Below are 18458 nucleotides of genomic sequence, written 5' to 3' on the forward strand. Positions count from 1 at the left end.
TTGTGCGACCCGCAGACGCCGCCATTTTGGGTCCCGACCACCACGAGGGGAGGAGGGCGCCGCCATCTTGGACCGCCCCAGACCTGTACGACGCATGGGGGCGGCCATTTTGTCCACCCCCGCCGCCATCTTGTGACCCCCCAGCCACGTGCGATGTATGTGGGCGGCCATTTTGTCCATCCCCGACGCCATCTTGGACGGCAACAACGGACCCCACCCCACTACTACAACCACGTCTCGCTTCAATTACGCTCGATCAAGCTCGGCCCCGGACACTCCAGACGACGACGACAACGGTCCTAATTAACGGCCACGAGACGCCATGCCTAGTCGACTCCGGGAGCACGGAAAGCTTTATACACCCCGACACGGTAAGACGCTGTTCCTTGACCACCTATCCCAGCGCACAAAAAATTTGCCTAGCTGCAGGATCCCACTCCGTACAGATCCAGGGATTCTGCATAGTTACCCTAACGGTGCAGGGGAGGGAGTTCAAAAACTACAAACTTAACGTCCTTCCCCAACTCTGTGCCCCCACCTTGCTGGGCTTAGATTTCCAATGCAATCTACAGAGCCTTACGTTTAAATTCGGCGGCCCCATACCCCCACTCACTATCTGCGGCCTCGCTACCCTCAAGGTGCAACCCCCGTCCTTGTTTGCGAACCTCACCCCGGATTGCAAACCCGTCGCCACTAGGAGCGGACGGTACAGCGCCCAGGACCGGACCTTCATTCGGTCCGAAGTCCAGCGGCTACTAAAGGAGGGCATAATCCAGGCCAGCAATAGTCCCTGGAGAGCGCAGGTGGTAGTAGTGAAGACAGGGGAGAAACAAGGATGGTCATTGACTATAGCCAGACCATCAACAGGTACACACAACTAGATGCGTACCCTCTCCCCCGCATATCCGACATGGTCAATCAGATTGCCCAGTATAAAGTCTTCTCCACCGTGGACCTCAAGTCCGCCTACCATCAGCTCCCCATCCGCCCAAGTGACCGCAAGTACACAGCCTTCGAGGCAGACGGGCGATTATACCATTTCCTACGGGTCCCTTTTGGCATCACAAACGGGGTCTCGGTCTTCCAACGGGAGATGGACCGGATGGTTGATCAACATGGGTTACGGGCCACGTTCCCGTATCTCGACAATGTAACCATCTGCGGCCACGATCAGCAGGACCACGACGCCAACCTCCAAAAATTCCTCCAGACCGCCAAAGCCTTGAACCTCACGTACAACGAGGACAAGTGCGTTTTTAGCACCAACCGGCTAGCCATTCTGGGCTACATAGTGCGCAATGGGATAATAGGCCCCGACCCCGAACGTATGCGCGCACTCATGGAATTCCCCCTCCTGCACTGCCCAAAAGCCCTGAAACGCTGCCTGGGGTTCTTTTCGTACTACGCCCAGTGGGTCCCCCAGTACGCAGACAAGGCCCGCCCCCTAATACAGACCACGACCTTCCCTCTGTCGACAGAGGCTTGCCAGGCCTTCAGCCGCATCAAAGCGGATATCGCAAAGGCCACGATGCGCGCCATCGACGAGTCCCTCCCCTTCCAGGTCGAGAGCGACACCTCCGACGTAGCTCTAGCGGCCACCCTTAACCAAGCGGGCAGACCCGTGGCCTTTTTCTCCCGAACCCTCCACGCCTCAGAAATCCGCCACTCCTCAGTGGAAAAGGTAGCCCAAGCCATAGTGGAAGCTGTGCGACATTGGAGGCATTACCTGGCCGGCAGGAGATTCACTCTCCTCACGGACCAACGGTCGGTAGCTTTCATGTTCGATAATGCACTGCGGGGCAAAATCAAAAACGACAAGATCTTAAGGTGGAGGATCGAGCTCTCCACCTTCAACTATTAGATCTTGTACCGGCCCGGAAAGCTGAACGAGCCGCCTGATGCCCTATCCCGCGGCACATGTGCCAACGCACAAATTAACCGCCTCCAAACCCTCCACGAGGACCTCTGCCACCCGGGGGTCACTCGGTTTTACCACTTCATCAAGTCCCGCAATCTCCCATACTCTTTAGAAGAGGTCCGTACAGTCACAAGGGACTGCCACATCTGCGCGGAATGCAAGCCGCATTTTTTCAGGCCAGATGGAGCGCACCTGATTAAGGCTTCCCGCCCCTTTGAACGCCTCAGTCTCGATTTCAAAGGGCCCCTCCCCTCCACCGACCGCAACGCATATTTTCTTAATGTAGTGGACGAATACTCCCGCTTCCCTTTTGCCATTCCCTGCTCCGACATGACCGCGGCCACAGTCATTAAAGCCCTGAACAGCATCTTCACACTGTTCGGTTACCCCGCATACGTCCACAGCGACAGGGGGTCCTCTTTCATGAGTGACGAGCTGCGCCAGTTCCTGCTCAGCAGGGGCATAGCCTCAAGCAGGACGACCAGCTACATCCCCCGGGGGAACAGGCAAGTAGAAAGGGAAAACGGCACGGTCTGGAAGGCCGTCCTACTGGCCCTATGGTCCAGGGATCTCCCAGTTTCATGGTGGCAGGAGGTCCTCCCGGATGCTCTCCATTCCATCCGGTCGTTATTATGTACAAGCACTAATCAAACGCCCCACGAGCGTCTCCTTGTCTTCCCTAGGAGGTCCTCCTCTGGAACGTCGCTGCCGACCTGGCTGGCGGCCCCAGGACCCATCCTGCTCCGAAAGCATGTGCGGGCACATAAGGCGGACCCGTTGGTCGAAAGGGTTCACCTCCTCCACGCAAACCCCCAGTACGCCTACGTGGAGTACCCCGACGGCCGACAGGACAAGTGTCCTTGCGGGATCTGGCGCCCGCCGGCAACACGCACACCCCCCCCGACACCAGCAACCCAACCCCCCCCTTCCTGCCACCGCCGCACCCCGCGACCGCACCTTCCCAGGAGGATCGGTCCCCCTCCCCTTTGCACCGACAGCTGAAACCGTACGGCTCCTGGAGGCGACAACACTGGTACAAGCAGCACCACCACCGCCGGGGCCGAGGCGATCGACACGGACGACCAGGCCGCCCGACCGACTCGTGGCGTCGATGTAAAACAAAGATGGACTGTTCAAAGAACATTTTGTTTTTTTCCTATACCCTCTGTAAATAGTTGCAACAGGACGAAACTGTCCAATACTGTACTACCATGTGAATGTTCTATCCTCCCAGGACCAGCCCTGTAAACCCTTACCACCATACGAAGCATCACCCCGCCGGGTTCATTTTTGACAAGGGGTGAATGTGGTAGTATGTATTGGGGGTCATGTGGGACTGGAAGCCCTAATGTCATTGGCTGACAGATCCCGGGTCCTGGTTGGCCGTTGACCTCAAGCTCCGCCCTGAAGGCGGAGTATAAGAAGCCGGAGTCTTCCCCCGCAGGCCAGTTTACTATCGAGCTGCGGGGGAACAGACACGCTTAATAAAGCCTCATCGACTTCACTCTATTCGTCTCATGAAGTCTTTGTGCGCTACACTCACCCCCTCCTGTAGCCTTACCGCCAATGCCGTCTCCTCTTGCTGGTAGATGGGCTCAGTTTTGCTGAGGGCTCGGAGGAAGTTATTTGCCGTCAGGGGGGTCTTTGTTTGCTGATGGATTCGATGTTCAGTGAGGACAGACTTGACCACCTGGACCAGGCGCCCGGGTGTGTACCCATCGGAAATCTTGGCCAAGGAGGTCAGATCCAGGGCGTTGGTCACTATGCCGCCGTTTCTTTCAATCAGATTCTTCCAGATCACTGGCAACAGGAATAAAGTATCAATGTCCACGTGAGAAACTGTCCGGATCCCTCCCCTTACCAGCCCAGACCCCTTCGCCATTCCACCCCGGACACACTCCCCACTCCAGCCCGGACCCTCTCGCCACTCCACCCCGGACCCTCTTCCCACCCCAGCCTGGACCCCCTCCCAACTCCACCCCGGACCCTCTTCCCACTCCACCCTGGACCCTCTTCACACCCCAGCCCGGACCCCCTCCCCACTCCACCCCGGACCCTCTTCCCACCCCAGCCTGGACCCCCTCCCAACTCCACCCCGGACCCTCTTCCCACCCCAACCTGGACCCCCTCCCAACTCCACCCCGGACCCTCTTCCCACCCCAGCCTGGACCCCCTCTCAACTCCACCCCGGACCCTCTTCCCACCCCAGCCTGGACCCTCTCAACTCCACCCCGGACCCTCTTCCCACCCCAGCCTGGACCCTCTCTCAACTCCACCCCGGACCCTCTTCCCACCCCAGCCTGGACCCCCTCCCGACTCCAGCCCCGACCCCCTCCCCACTCCACCCCGGACCCTCTTCCCACCCCAGCCTGGACCCCCTCCCAACTCCAGTCCGGACCCCCTCCCCATTCCACCCAGGACCCCCCCCTTTCCAGCCCGGACCCCCTTCCTACCCCAGCCCGGACACCCTCCCCACTCCAGCCCGCACCCTCTCACATTTTCAGCCCGGACCACCTCCCCACTCCAGCCCGGACCCCCTCCCCACTCCACCCCGGACCCCCTCCCCACTGCAGCTCATACCCCCTCCCCCACTCCAGCCCGGACCCCCTCCCCACTCCAGCCCGGACCCCCTCCCCACTCCACCCCAGACCCCATCACCACTCCAGCTCAGACCCCCTCCCCCATTCCAGCCCAGACCCCTCCCCACTCCAGCCCGGACCCCCTCCCCACTCCACCCCGGAACCCCTCCCCACTACAGCTCAGACCCCCTCCCCACTCCAGCCCGGACCCCCTCCCCACTCCACCCTGGACCCCCTCCCCATTCCACCCCGGAACCCTTCCCCACCCCACCCCGGACACCCTTCCCACTCCACCCTGGACTCCTTCCCCACTCCACCCTGGACTCCTTCCCCATTCCAGCCCGGACCCCCTCCCCACTCCACCCCGGACACCCTCCCCATTCCAGCCCGGACCCCCTCCCCACTCCACCCCGGACACCCTCCCCATTCCAGCCCGGACCCCCTACCCACTCCACCCCGGACACCCTCCCCATTCCAGCCCGGACCCCCTCCTCATTCCACCCCGGACCCCCTCCTCATTCCAGCCCGGACCCCCTCCCCACTCCACCCTGGACCCCCTCCCCATTCCACCCCGGAACCCTTCCCCACTCCACCCCGGACACCCTTCCCACTCCACCCTGGACTCCTTCCCCACTCCACCCTGGACTCCTTCCCCATTCCAGCCTGGACCCCCTCCCCACTCCACCCCGGACACCCTCCCCATTCCAGCCCGGACCCCCTACCCACTCCACCCCGGACACCCTCCCCATTCCAGCCCGGACCCCCTCCTCATTCCACCCCGGACCCCCTCCTCATTCCAGCCCGGATCTCCTCCCCACTCCACCCCGGACCCCCTCCCCACTGCAGCTCAGACCCCCTGCCCCACTCCAGCCCGGACCCCCTCCCCACTCCACCCCGGACCCCCCCCTTTCCAGCCCGGACACACTCCCCACTCCAAACCGGACCCCCTCCCCACCCCAGCCCGGACCCCCTCCCCACTCTACACTGGACCCCCTCCCCACTCCACACCGGACCCCCTCCCCACTCCACCCCGGATCCCCTCCCCACTGCAGCTCAGACCCCCTGCCCAACTCCAGCCCGTATCCCCTCCCCACTACAGCCCGGACCCCCTCCCCACTCCACCCCGGACCCCATCCCCACTCCAGCTCAGACCCCCTCCCCCATTCCAGCCCAGACACCCTCCCCACTCCACCCTGGACTCCTTCCCCATTCCACCCCGGACCCCTTCCCCATTCCAGCCCAGACCCCGTCCCCACTCCACCCTGGACTCCTTCCCCACTCCAACCCGGACCCCCCTCCCCACTCCAACCCGGACCCCCTCCCCACTCCACCCCGGACCCCATCCCCACTCCAGCTCAGACCCCCTCCCCCATTCCAGCTCAGACCCCCTCCCCCATTCCACCCCGGACACCCTCCCCACTCCACCCCGGACACCCTCCCCATTCCACCCTGGATACCCTCCCCATTCCAGCCCGGGCCCCCTCCCCATTCCACTCCGGACCCCCTCCCTAATTCAGTCTGGACCTCCTCCCCATTCCACCCCGTACCCCTTCCTCATTCCAGCTCAGACCCCCTCCCCATTCCAGCCCAGACCCCCTCACCCCGGACCCCCTCCCCACTCCACCCCGGACACCCTCCCTATTCCAGCCCAGACCCCCTCCCCATTCCAGCCCGGACCCACCCACCCCAGACCCCTCCCCACTCCACCCCGGACCCCCCCCCACTCCACCCTGGACCCCTCCCCATTCCAGCCCAGACCCCCTCCCCATTCCAGCCCAGGCCCCCTCCCCATTCCACTCCGGACCCCCTCCCTATTCCACCCTGTACCCCTTCCCCATTCCAGCCCGGGCCCCCTCCCCATTCCACTCCGGACCCCCTCCCTAATCCAGTCTGGACCTCCTCCCCATTCCACCCCGTACCCCTTCCCCATTCCAGCCCACACCCCCTCCCCATTCCAGCCGGACCCCCTCTCCTATTCCAGATCATACTCCCATTCCATGGACATTATCCCCATTCCAGCCCAGACCCCCTCCCCATTCCAGCCCAGACCCTCTCCCCCATTCCAGCCCAGACCCCATCCCCATTCCAGCCTGGACCCCCTCCCCCATTCCAGCCCAGACCCCCTCACCCCAAACCCCCTCCCCACTCCAGACCGGACCCCCTCTTCCATTCCAGACTCCCCTCTCCCTTGGATAACGAGAGATATTGTCGGCCCCGTCAAAAAGAAAAAGGAGGCATTTGTCAGGGCTAAAAGGCTGGGAACAGACGAAGCCTGTGTGGAATATAAGGAAAGTAGGAAGGAACTTAAGCAAGGAGTCAGGAGGGCTAGAAGGGGTCACGAAAAGTCATTGGCAAATAGGGTTAAGGAAAATCCCAAGGCATTTTACACGTACATAAAAAGCAAGAGGGTAGCCAGGGAAAGGGTTGGCCCACTGAAGGATAGGCAAGGGAATCTATGTGTGGAGCCAGAGGAAATGGGCGAGGTATTAAATGAATACTTTGCATCAGTATTCACCAAAGAGAAGGAATTGGTGGATGTTGAGTCTGGAGAAGGGTGTGTAGATGGCCTGGGTGACATTGAGATCCAAAAAGACGAGGTGTTGGGCATCTTGAAAAGTATTAAGGTGGATAAGTCCCCAGGGCCTGATGGGATCTACCCCAGAATACTAAAGGAGGCTGGAGAGGAAATTGCTGAGGCCTTGACAGAAATCTTTGGATCCTCACTGTCTTCAGGTGATGTCCCGGAGGACTGGAGAATAGCCAATGTTGTTCCTCTGTTTAAGAAGGGTAGCAAGGATAATCCCGGGAACTACAGGCCGGTGAGCCTTATTTCAGTGGTAGGGAAATTACTGGAGAGAATTCTTCGAGACAGGATCTACTCCCATTTGGAAGCAAATGGACGTATTAGTGAGAGGCAGCAGGGTTTTGTGAAGGGGAGGTCGTGTCTCACTAACTTGATAGAGTTTTTCGAAGTCACAAAGATGATTGATGCAGGTAGGGCAGTGGATGTTGTCTATATGGACTTCAGTAAAACCTTTGACAAGGTCCCTCATGGCAGACTGGTACAAAAGGTGAAGTCACACGGGATCAGGGGTGAGCTGGCAAGGTGGATACAGAACTGGCTAGGTCAAAGTAGATTTTAATTTAGTCGGGCAACATGGTCGGCACGGGCTTGGAGGGCCAAAGGGCCTGTTCCTGTGCTGTACCTTTCTTTGTTCTTTGTTCTTTTGTTCTCCACCGTTGCATGGCTAAGGCGTGAGACTCGCACCTGGGGACTGCCCCCAACAGTAGTGCCAACTTGTCGCAAGTCTCTGGTAGCGAGGGCACCCAGGTTCTTGAACAGAAAACCCCGGCCTAGAAATCTACCTCGTTCCTTCTGAAATATATTCAGTGACTTGTCCACAACAGCCTCTGTGTTGAGAATTGCACAGGTTCACCACCCACAGAGTGAAGAACGTTCTCCTCATCTCAGTCCTAAATAGCCAACGTGGTATCCTCAGACTGTGAGGCCATGTTCCAGACTCTCCCCAAGTCAAAGGGAGGAATTGTCCTGCATGCTGTCTGCCCAGCCCTGTCAGAATCTTACACATTTCAATTCGGTTTCCTCTCATCCTTCTAAACTCCAGTGAACACAGGCCCAGTCACCCATCCCGCCATCCCGGGAATCAGTCTGGTGAACCTTCGTTGCACTCGCTCAATGGCAAGTTTATCCTTTCTTAGATAAACATAGAAACACAGAAACTAGGAGCAGGAGGAGGCCATCGGCCCTTCGAGCCTGCCCCCCATTCATTCTGATCATGGATGATCATCAAGTTCAATACCCTGATCCCGCTTTCCCCCCATATCCTTTGATCCCCTTTGCCCCGAGTGCTAGATCTAACTGCTTCTTGAAAACTGCCTCAACTAATTCCCGTGGTGATGAATTCCACAGGCTCACCACTCCCTGGGTGAAGAAATCTCTCCCCATCTCTGTCCTAAATGGTCTGCCCCGTATCCACAGACTGACCCCTGGTTCTGGACACCCCCACCATCGGGAACATCCTTCCTGCATCTACCCTGTCCAGTCCTGTTAGAATTTTAGAGGTTTCTAAGAGATCTATGAGATTACAGTGGTTAGCTAAATCTAATCACCTGACAGGGAACATGGCTGAACAGGTATGACACAGAGCAGACTATACGGTCAATGGAAGAGTCCTGGGGAAATTGATGTACAGAGAGATCTGGGAGTTCAGGTCCATTGTACCCTGAAGGTGGCAACGCAGGTCCATAGAGTGGTCAAGAAGGCCTACGGCATGCTTGCCTTCATCGGATGGGGTATTGAGTACAAGAGTCGGCAGGTCATGTTACAGGTGTATAGGACTTTGGTTAGGCCACATTTGGAATACTGCGTGCAGTTCTGGTCGCCACATTACCAGAAGGATGTGGATGCTTTAGAGAGGGTGCAGAGGAGGTTCACCAGGATGTTGTCTGGTATGGAGGATGCTAGCTATGAAGAAAGGTTGAGTAGATTGGGATTGTTTTCATTGGAAAGACGGAGGTTGAGGGGGGACCTGATTGAGGTCTACAAAATTATGAGAGGTATGGACAAGGTGGATAGCAACAAGCTTTTTCCAAGAGTGGGGGTGTCAATTACAGGGGGTCACGGTTTCAAGGTGAGAGGGGGAAAGTTTAAGGGTGATGTGCTTGGAATGCTTTTTACGCAGAGGGTGGTGGGTGCCTGGAACGCTTTGCCAGCGGAGGTGGTAGATGCGGGCACGATAGCGTCATTTAAGATGCATCTAGACAGATATATGAATGGGCGGGGAGCAGAGGGAAGTAGATCCTTGGAAAATCGGCGACAGGTTTAGATAAAGGATCTGGATCGGCGCAGGCTGGGAGGGCCGAAGGGCCTGTTCCTGTGCTGTAATTTTCTTTGTTCTATTGTTCTTTTGTTCTCAGACCCAGAGACCCGGGTTCCTACCTCACAGCACCAGGGACCAGGGTTTTGATTCCTGGCTGGGTCACCGTCTGTGCGGAGTCTGCACATCCTCTCCGTGTCCGTGTGGGTTTCCTCCGGGCGCTCCGGTTTCCTCCCACAGTCCAAAGATGTGTAGGTTAGGTGGATTGGCCAGGATAAATTGTCCCTTATTGCCTAAATGGTTAGGTAGGGTTACAGGAGGGCCTCGGTAGGGTGTTCTTCCCGAGGATTGGCGTAGACTCGATGGACCGAATGGCCTCCTCTGTACGAGGTTTGCTAGTGTCACACGGGAGGGTTTAAACTAGTATGGCAGGGGGGTGGGCACGGGAGCAATAGGTCAGAAGGTGAGAGCATTGAGGGAGAACTAGGGAATAGGGACAGTGGGGCTCTGAGGCAGAGCAGACAGGGAGAAGTTGCTGAACACAGCGGGTCTGGTGGCCTGAAGTGCACATGTTTTAATGCAAGAAGTATTACGGGTAAGGCAGATGAACTTAGAGCTTGGATTAGTACTTGGAACTATGATGTTGTTGCCATTACAGAGACCTGGTTGAGGGAAGGGCAGGATTGGCAGCTAAACGTTCCAGGATTTAGATGTTTCAGGCGGGATAGAGGGGGATGTAAAAGGGGAGGCGGAGTTGCGCTACTGGTTCGGGAGAATATCACAGCTCTACTGCGGGAGGACAACTCAGAGGGCAGTGAGGCTATATGGGTGGAGATCAGGAATAAGAAGGGTGCAGTCACAATGTTGGGGGATTACTACAGGCCTCCCAACAGCCAGCGGGAGATAGAGGAGCAGATAGGTAGACAGATTTTGGAAAAGAGTAAAAACAACAGGGTTGTGGTGATGGGAGACTTCAACTTCCCCAATATTGACTGGGACTCACTTAGTGCCAGGGGCTTAGACGGGGCGGAGTTTGTAAGGAGCATCCAGGAGGGCTTCTTAAAACAATATGTAGACAGTCCAACTAGGGAAGGGGCGGTACTGGACCTGGTATTGGGGAATAAGCCCGGCCAGGTGGTAGATGTTTCAGTAGGGGAGCATTTCGGTAACAGTGACCACAATTCAGTAAGTTTTAAAGTACTGGTGTACAAGGATAAGAGTGGTCCTAGGATGAATGTGCTAAATTGGGGGAAGGCTAATTATAACAATATTAGGCGGGAACTGAAGAACATAGATTGGGGGTGGATGTTTGAGGGCAAATCAACATCTGACATGTGGGAGGCTTTCAAGTGGCAGTTGAAAGGAATTCAGGACCGGCATGTTCCTGTGAGGAAGAAGGATAAATACGGCAATTTTCGGGAACCTTGGATGACGAGAGATATTGTAGGCCTCGTCAAAAAGAAAAAGGAGGCATTTGTCAGGGCTAAAAGGTTGGGAACAGACGAAGCCTGTGTGGAATATAAGGAAAGTAGGAAGGAACTTAAGCAAGGAGTCAAGAGGGCTAGAAGGGGTCACGAAAAGTCATTGGCAAATAGGGTTAAGGAAAATCCCAAGGCTTTTTACACGTACATAAAAAGCAAGAGGGTAGCCAGAGAAAGGGTTGGCCCACTGAAGGTTAGGCAAGGGAATCTATGTGTGGAGCCAGAGGAAATGGGCGAGGTACTAAATGAATACTTTGCATCAGTATTCACCAAAGAGAAGAAATTGGTCGATGTTGAGTCTGGAGAAGGGTGTGTAGATGGCCTGCGTCACATTGAGATCCAAAAAGACGAGGTGTTGGGTGTCTTAAAAAATATTAAGGTAGATAAGTCCCCAGGGCCTGATGGGATCTACCCCAGAATACTGAAGGAGGCTGGAGAGGAAATTGCTGAGGCCTTGACAGAAATCTTTGGATCCTCGCTGTCTTCAGGGGATGTCCCGGAGGACTGGAGAATAGCCAATGTTGTTCCTCTGTTTAAGAAGGGTAGCAAGGATAATCCCGGGAACTACAGGCCGGTGAGCCTTACTTCAGTGGTCGGGAAATTACTGGAGAGAATTCTTCGAGACAGGATCTACTCCCATTTGGAAGCAAATGGACGTATTAGTGAGAGGCAGCACGGTTTTGTGAAGGGAAGGTCGTGTCTCACTAACTTGATAGAGTTTTTCGAGGAGGTCACTAAGATGATTGATGCAGGTAGGGCAGTGGATGTTGTCTATATGGACTTCAGTAAGGCCTTTGACAAGGTCCCTCATGGTAGACTAGTACAAAAGGTGAAGTCACACAGGATCAGGGGTGAGCTGGCAAGGTGGATACAGAACTGGCTAGGCCATAGAAGGCAGAGAGTAGTAATGGAAGGATGCTTTTCTAATTGGAGGGCTGTGACCAGTGGTGTTCCACAGGGATCAGTGCCAGGACCTTTGCTCTTTGTAGTATATATAAATGATTTGGAGGAAAATGTAACTGGTCTGATTAGTAAGTTTGCAGACGACACAAAGGTTGATGGAATTGCGGATAGCGATGAGGACTGTCGGAGGATACAGCAGGATTTAGATTGTTTGGAGACTTGGGCGGAGAGATGACAGATGGAGTTTAATCCGGACAAATGTGGGGTAATGCATTTTGGAAGGTCTCATGCAGGTAGGGAATATACAGTGAATGGTAGAACCCTCAAGAGCATTGAAAGTCAAAGAGATCTAGGAGTACAGGTCCACAGGTCATTGAAAGGGGCAACACAGGTGGAGAAGGTAGTCAAGAAGGCATACGGCATGCTTGCCTTCATTGGCCGGGGCATTGAGTATAAGAATTGGCAAGTTATGTTGCAGCTGTATAGAACCTTAGTTAGGCCACACTTGGAGTATAGTGTTCAATTCTGGTCGCCATACTACCAGAAGGATGTGGAGGCTTTAGAGAGGGTGCAGAAGAGATTTACCAGAATGTTGCCTGGTATGGAGGGCATTAGCTATGAGGAGCGGTTGAATAAACTCGGTTTGTTCTCACTGGAACAAAGGAGGTTGAGGGGAGACCTGATAGAGGTATACAAAATTATGAGGGGCATAGACAGAGTGGATAGTCAGAGGCTTTTCCCCGGGGTACAGGGGTCAATTACTAGGGGGCATAGGTTTAAGGTGAGAGGGGCAAGGTTTAGAGTAGATGTACGAGGCAAGTTTTTTACGCAGAGGGTAGTGGGTGCCTGGAACTCGCTACCGGAGGAGGTGGTGGAAGCAGGGACGATAGTGACATTTAAGGGGCATCTTGACAAATACATGAATAGGATGGGAATAGAGGGATACGGACCCAGGAAGTGTAGAAGATTGTAGTTTAGTCGGGCAGCATGGTCGGCACGGGCTTGGAGGGCCGAAGGGCCTGTTCCTGTGCTGTACATTTCTTTGTTCTTTGTTCTTTGTACTGTCGGGATTCTATGATCTCCCCTCATTTTGTGAACCAGGCTCCTGTACAATTGCAGCAACACATAGAACATAGAACATAGAACATAGAAAATACAGCACAGAACAGGCCCTTCGGCCCACGATGTTGTGCCGAACCTTTGTCCTAGATTAATCATAGATTATCATTGAATCTACAGTGCAGAAGGAGGCCATTCGGCCCCCTGAGTCTGCACCAGCTCTTGGAACAAAGAACAAAGAACAAAGAAATGTACAGCACAGGAACAGGCCCTTCGGCCCTCCAAGCCCGTGCCGACCATACTGCCCGACTAAACTACAATCTTCTACACTTCCTGGGTCCGTATCCTTCTATTCCCATCCTATTCATATATTTGTCAAGATGCCCCTTAAATGTCCCTATCGTCCCTGCCTCCACTACCTCCTCCGGTAGTGAGTTCCAGGCACCCACTACCCTCTGCGTAAAAAACTTGCCTCGTACATCTACTCTAAACTTTGCCCCTCTCACCTTAAACCTATGCCCCCTAGTAATTGACCCCTCTACCCTGGGGAAAAGCCTCTGACTATCCACTCTGTCTATGCCCCTCATAATTTTGTATACCTCTATCAGGTCGCCCCTCAACCTCCTTCGTTCCAGTGAGAACAAACCGAGTTTATTCAATCGCTCCTCATAGCTTATGCCCTCCATACCAGGCAACATTCTGGTAAATCTCTTCTGCACCCTCTCTAAAGCCTCCACATCCTTCTGGTAGTGTGGCGACCAGAATTGAACACTATACTCCAAGTGTGGCCTAACTAAGGTTCTATACAGCTGCAACATGACTTGCCAATTCTTATACTCAATGCCCCGGCCAATGAAGGCAAGCATGCCGTATGCCTTCTTGACTACCTTCTCCACCTGTGTAGCCCCTTTCAGTGATCTGTGGACCTGTACTCCTAGATCTCTTTGACTTTCAATACTCTTGAGGGTTCTACCATTCACTGTATATTCCCTACCTGCATTAGCCCTTCCAAAATGCATTACCTCACATTTGTCCAGGTTAAACTCCATCTGCCATCTCTCCGCCCAAGTCTCCAGACAATCTAAATCCTGCTGTATCCTCAGACAGTCCTCATCGCTATCCGCAATTCCACCAACCTTTGTGTCGTCTGCAAACTTACTAATCAGACCAGTTACATTTTCCTCCAAATCATTTATATATACTACAAAGAGCAAAGGTCCCAGCACTGATCCCTGTGGAACACCACTGGTCACAGCCCTCCAATTAGAAAAGCATCCCTCCATTGCTACCCTCTGCCTTCTATGGCCTAGCCAGTTCTGTATCCACCTTGCCAGTTCACCCCTGATCCCGTGTGACTTCACCTTTTGTACTAGTCTACCATGAGGGACCTTGTCAAAGGCCTTACTGAAGTCCATATAGACAACATCTACTGCCCTACCTGCATCAATCATCTTAGTGACCTCCTCGAAAAACTCTATCAAGTTAGTGAGACACGACCTCCCCTTCACAAAACCGTGCTGCCTCTCACTAATACGTCCATTTGCTTCCAAATGGGAGTAGATCCTGTCTCGGAAAGAGCACCCTACCCAAACTCAACACCTCCACCCAACACCAAGGGCAATTTGGACATTAAGGGCAATTTATCATTGGCCAATTCACCTAACCCGCACATCTTTGGACTGTGGGAGGAAACCGGAGCACCCGGAGGAAACCCACGCAGACACGGGGAGGACGTGCAGACTCCACACAGACAATGACCCAAGCCGAAATCGAACCTGGGACCATGGATCTGTGAAGCAATTGTGCTATCCACAATGCTACCGTGCTGCCCTTAAGAACAAATAAATGTACACTATATAATTTTCCCGTAATCCATGTACCTATCCAACAGCTGCTTGAAGGTCACTAATGTTTCTGACTCAACTACTTCCACAGGCAGTGCATTCCATGCCCCCACTACTCTCTGGGTAAAGAACCTACCTCTGATATCCCTCCTATATCTTCCACCTTTCACCTTAAATTTATGTCCCCTTGTAATGGTGTGTTCCACCTGGGGAAAAAGTCTCTGACTGTCTACTCTATCTATTCCCCTGATCATCTTATAAACCTCTATCAAGTCGCCCCTCATCCTTCTCCGCTCTAATGAGAAAAGGCCTAGCACCCTCAACCTTTCCTCGTAAGACCTACTCTCCATTCCAGGCAACATCCTGGTAAATCTTCTTTGCACCTTTTCCAGAGCTTCCACATCCTTCCTAAAATGAGGCGACCAGAACTGTACACAGTACTCCAAATGTGGCCTTACCAAAGTTTTGTACAGCTGCATCATCACCTCACGGCTCTTAAATTCAATCCCTCTGTTAATGAACGCGAGCACACCATAGGCCTTCTTCACAGCTCTATCCACTTGAGTGGCAACTTTCAAAGATGTATGAACATAGACCCCAAGGTCTCTCTGCTCCTCCACAATGCCAAGAACTCTACCGTTAACCCTGTATTCCGCATTCATATTTGTCCTTCCAAAATGGACAACCTCACACTTTTCAGGGTTAAACTCCATCTGCCACTTCTCAGCCCAGCTCTGCATCCTATCTATGTCTCTTTGCAGCCGACAACAGCCCTCCTTACTATCCACAACTCCACCAATCTTTGTATCGTCTGCAAATTTACTGACCCACCCTTCAACTCCCTCATCCAAGTCATTAATGAAAATCACAAACAGCAGAGGACCCAGAACTGATCCCTGCGGTACGCCACTGGTAACTGGGATCCAGGCTGAATATTTGCCATCCACCACCACTCTCTGACTTCTATCGGTTAGCCAGTTCGTTATCCAACTGGCCAAATTTCCCACTATCCCATGCCTCCTTACTTTGTGCAGAAGCCTACCATGGGGAACTTTATCAAATGCCTTACTAAAATCCATGTACACTACATCCACTGCTTTACCTTCATCCACATGCTTGGTCACCTCCTCAAAGAATTCAATAAGATTTGTAAGGCAAGACCTACCCCTCACAAATCCGTGCTGACTATCCCTAATCAAGCAGTGTCTTTCCAGATGCTCAGAAATCCTATCCTTCAGTACCCTTTCCATTACTTTGCCTACCACCGAAGTAAGACTAACTGGCCTGTAATTCCCAGGGTTATCCCTAGTTCCTTTTTTGAACAGGGGCACGACATTCGCCACTCTCCAATCCCCTGGTACCACCCCTGTTGACAGTGAGGACGAAAAGATAATTGCCAACGGCTCTGCAATTTCATCTCTTGCTTCCCATAGAATCCTTGGATATAACCCGTCAGGCCCGGGGGACTTGTCTATCCTCAAGTTTTTCAAAATGCCCAACACATCTTCCTTCCTAACAAGTATTTCCTCGAGCTTACCAATCTGTTTCACACTGTCCTCTCCAACAATATCGCCCCTCTCATTTGTAAATACAGAAGAAAAGTACTCGTTCAAGACCTCTCCTATCTCTTCAGACTCAATACACAATCTCCCGCTACTGTCCTTGATCGGACCTACCCTCGCTCTAGTCATTCTCATATTTCTCACATATGTGTAAAAGGCCTTGGGGTTTTCTTTGATCCTACCCGCCAAAGATTGTTCATGCCCTCTCTTAGCTCTCCTAATCCCTTTCTTCAGTTCCCTCCTGGCTATCTTGTATCCCTCCAATGCCCTGTCTGAACCTTGTTTCCTCAGCCTTACATCCCTGCTCCTGTACTCGAATCCTCTCGCAATGAAGGCCAACATACCATTAGCCTTCTTTACCGCCTGCTGCACCTGCAGCTTACCTTCAGCGACTGGTGCACGAGGACACCAGGTCTCGCTACACACTCCCCTCTCCTAATTTATGGCCATTCAGATAATAACCTGCCTTGTTTTTGCTCCCAAAGTAGATATCCTCGCATTTATCCAAATTATACTGAATCTGCCATTCATTTACCCACTCACTCAACTTGCCCAAATCACACTGAAGGATCTCTGCATCCTCCTCACAGCTCACCCTCCCACCCAACTTTGTGTCATCTACAAATTTGGGGATATTACCTTTTGTTCCCTTATCTGAATCATTGATATATATTGTGAATAGCTGGGGTCCCAGCACTGATCCCTGCGGTACCCCACTAGTCACTGCCTGTCAATTTGAAAAAAGAACCGTTAATCCCTACTACGAACATAGGAATTAAGATTGGTTGATCTAATCTCAAATCTACCTCCCCATCTGTTGTCCATGTCCCTTTAACCCTTTTTAAAATCAGAAATCTATCTATCTCCTTCTTGAAACCATTTAATGACTCAGTCTCCACCGCACTTTGGGGCAGCGAGTTCCACAAATTCACCACCCACTGCGAGAAGTAGTTCCTCCTCATCTCAGTTCCAAATCTACCGCCTCTCAACCTGTATCTGCGACATCTCGTTCTCGATTGTCCCACAAGGGGGAACATTTGGTCTATGTTTACTTCACCAATCCCTTTTTTGTATTTTATACACCTCGATCAGATCCCCTCTCATCATTCTGAACTCCAGTATGAGCCCACACTGTTTAATCTCTCCTCGTACGTCAAACCCCTCATCCCCGGAATCAATCTGGTGACCCTCCTCTGAACTGCCTCCAATGCCACCACATCCTTCCTCAAATAAGGAGACCCAAACTGGACACAATACTCCAGATGTGGTCTCACACACACCCTGTACAATATAATATAATAATAATCTTTATTAGTGTCACAAGTAGGCTGACATTAACAGTGCAATGAAGTTACTGTGAAATGTCCCTAGTCGCCACATTCCGGCGCCTGTTCGGGTACACAGAGGGAGAATTCAGAATATCCAATCCACCTAACCTGCACATCTTTGGACTGTGGGAGGAAACCGGAGCACCCTGAGGAAACCCACGCACACACGGGGAGGATGTGCAGACTCCGCACAGACAGTGACCCAAGCCGGGACTCGAACCTGGGACCGTGGTGCTTTGAGGCAACAGTGCTAACCACTGTGCTACTGTGCCGCCTGATAAACGCTAACATTCCATTTGCCTTTTTAATGACACACTGTACCTGCAAACCGACTTTCTGTGATTCATGAATAAAGCCACCCAGATCCCTCTGCCCAGATCCCTCTGCCCAGATCCCTCTGCCCAGATCCCTCTGCCCAGCTCCCTCTGCCCAGCTCCCTCTGCCCAGATCCCTCTGCCCAGCTCCCTCTGCCCAGCTCCCTCTGCCCAGCTCCCGCTGCCCAGCTCCCTCGGCCCAGCTCCCTCTGCCCAGCTCCCTCTGCCCAGCTCCCGCTGCCCAGCTCCCTCGGCACAGATCCCTCTGCCCAGCTCCCTCTGCCCAGCTCCCTCTGCCCAGCTCCCTCTGCCCAGCTCCCGCTGCCCAGCTCCCTCGGCCCAGCTCCCTCTGCCCAGCTCCCTCTGCCCAGCTCCCGCTGCCCAGCTCCCTCTGCCCAGCTCCCTCTGCCCAGCTTCCTCTGCCCAGCTCCCTCTGCCCAGCTCCCTCGGCCCAGCTCTCTCGGCCCAGCTCCCTCTGCCCAACTCCCTCTGCCCAGCTCCCTCTGCCCAGCTCCCTCTGCCCAGCTCCCTCGGCCCAGCTCACACTGCCCAGCTCCCTCTGCCCAGCTCCCTCTGCCCAGATCCCCCTGCCCAGATCCCTCTGCCCAGCTCCCTCGGCCCAGCTCCCTCTG

The 18458-nt window shown here is 53.9% G+C and overlaps 1 protein-coding gene across 2 annotated transcripts in view; it reads right to left on the reverse strand.

Moving 5' to 3' along the window:
• Window positions 1-18458, reverse strand: part of LOC140385924 (dynein regulatory complex protein 11-like) — a 1066524-nt gene that overhangs the window by 80423 nt on the left and 967643 nt on the right. For both annotated transcript variants that reach the window (XM_072468573.1, XM_072468575.1), the window contains one exon: window positions 3480-3718. In XM_072468573.1, the coding sequence (XP_072324674.1) occupies window positions 3480-3718 (239 nt within the window). The remainder of the gene's footprint in view (window positions 1-3479; window positions 3719-18458) is intronic.

This window comes from Scyliorhinus torazame, chromosome 11 (assembly GCF_047496885.1).
Source record: "Scyliorhinus torazame isolate Kashiwa2021f chromosome 11, sScyTor2.1, whole genome shotgun sequence".
Classification (NCBI taxonomy): Eukaryota; Metazoa; Chordata; class Chondrichthyes; order Carcharhiniformes; family Scyliorhinidae; genus Scyliorhinus; species Scyliorhinus torazame.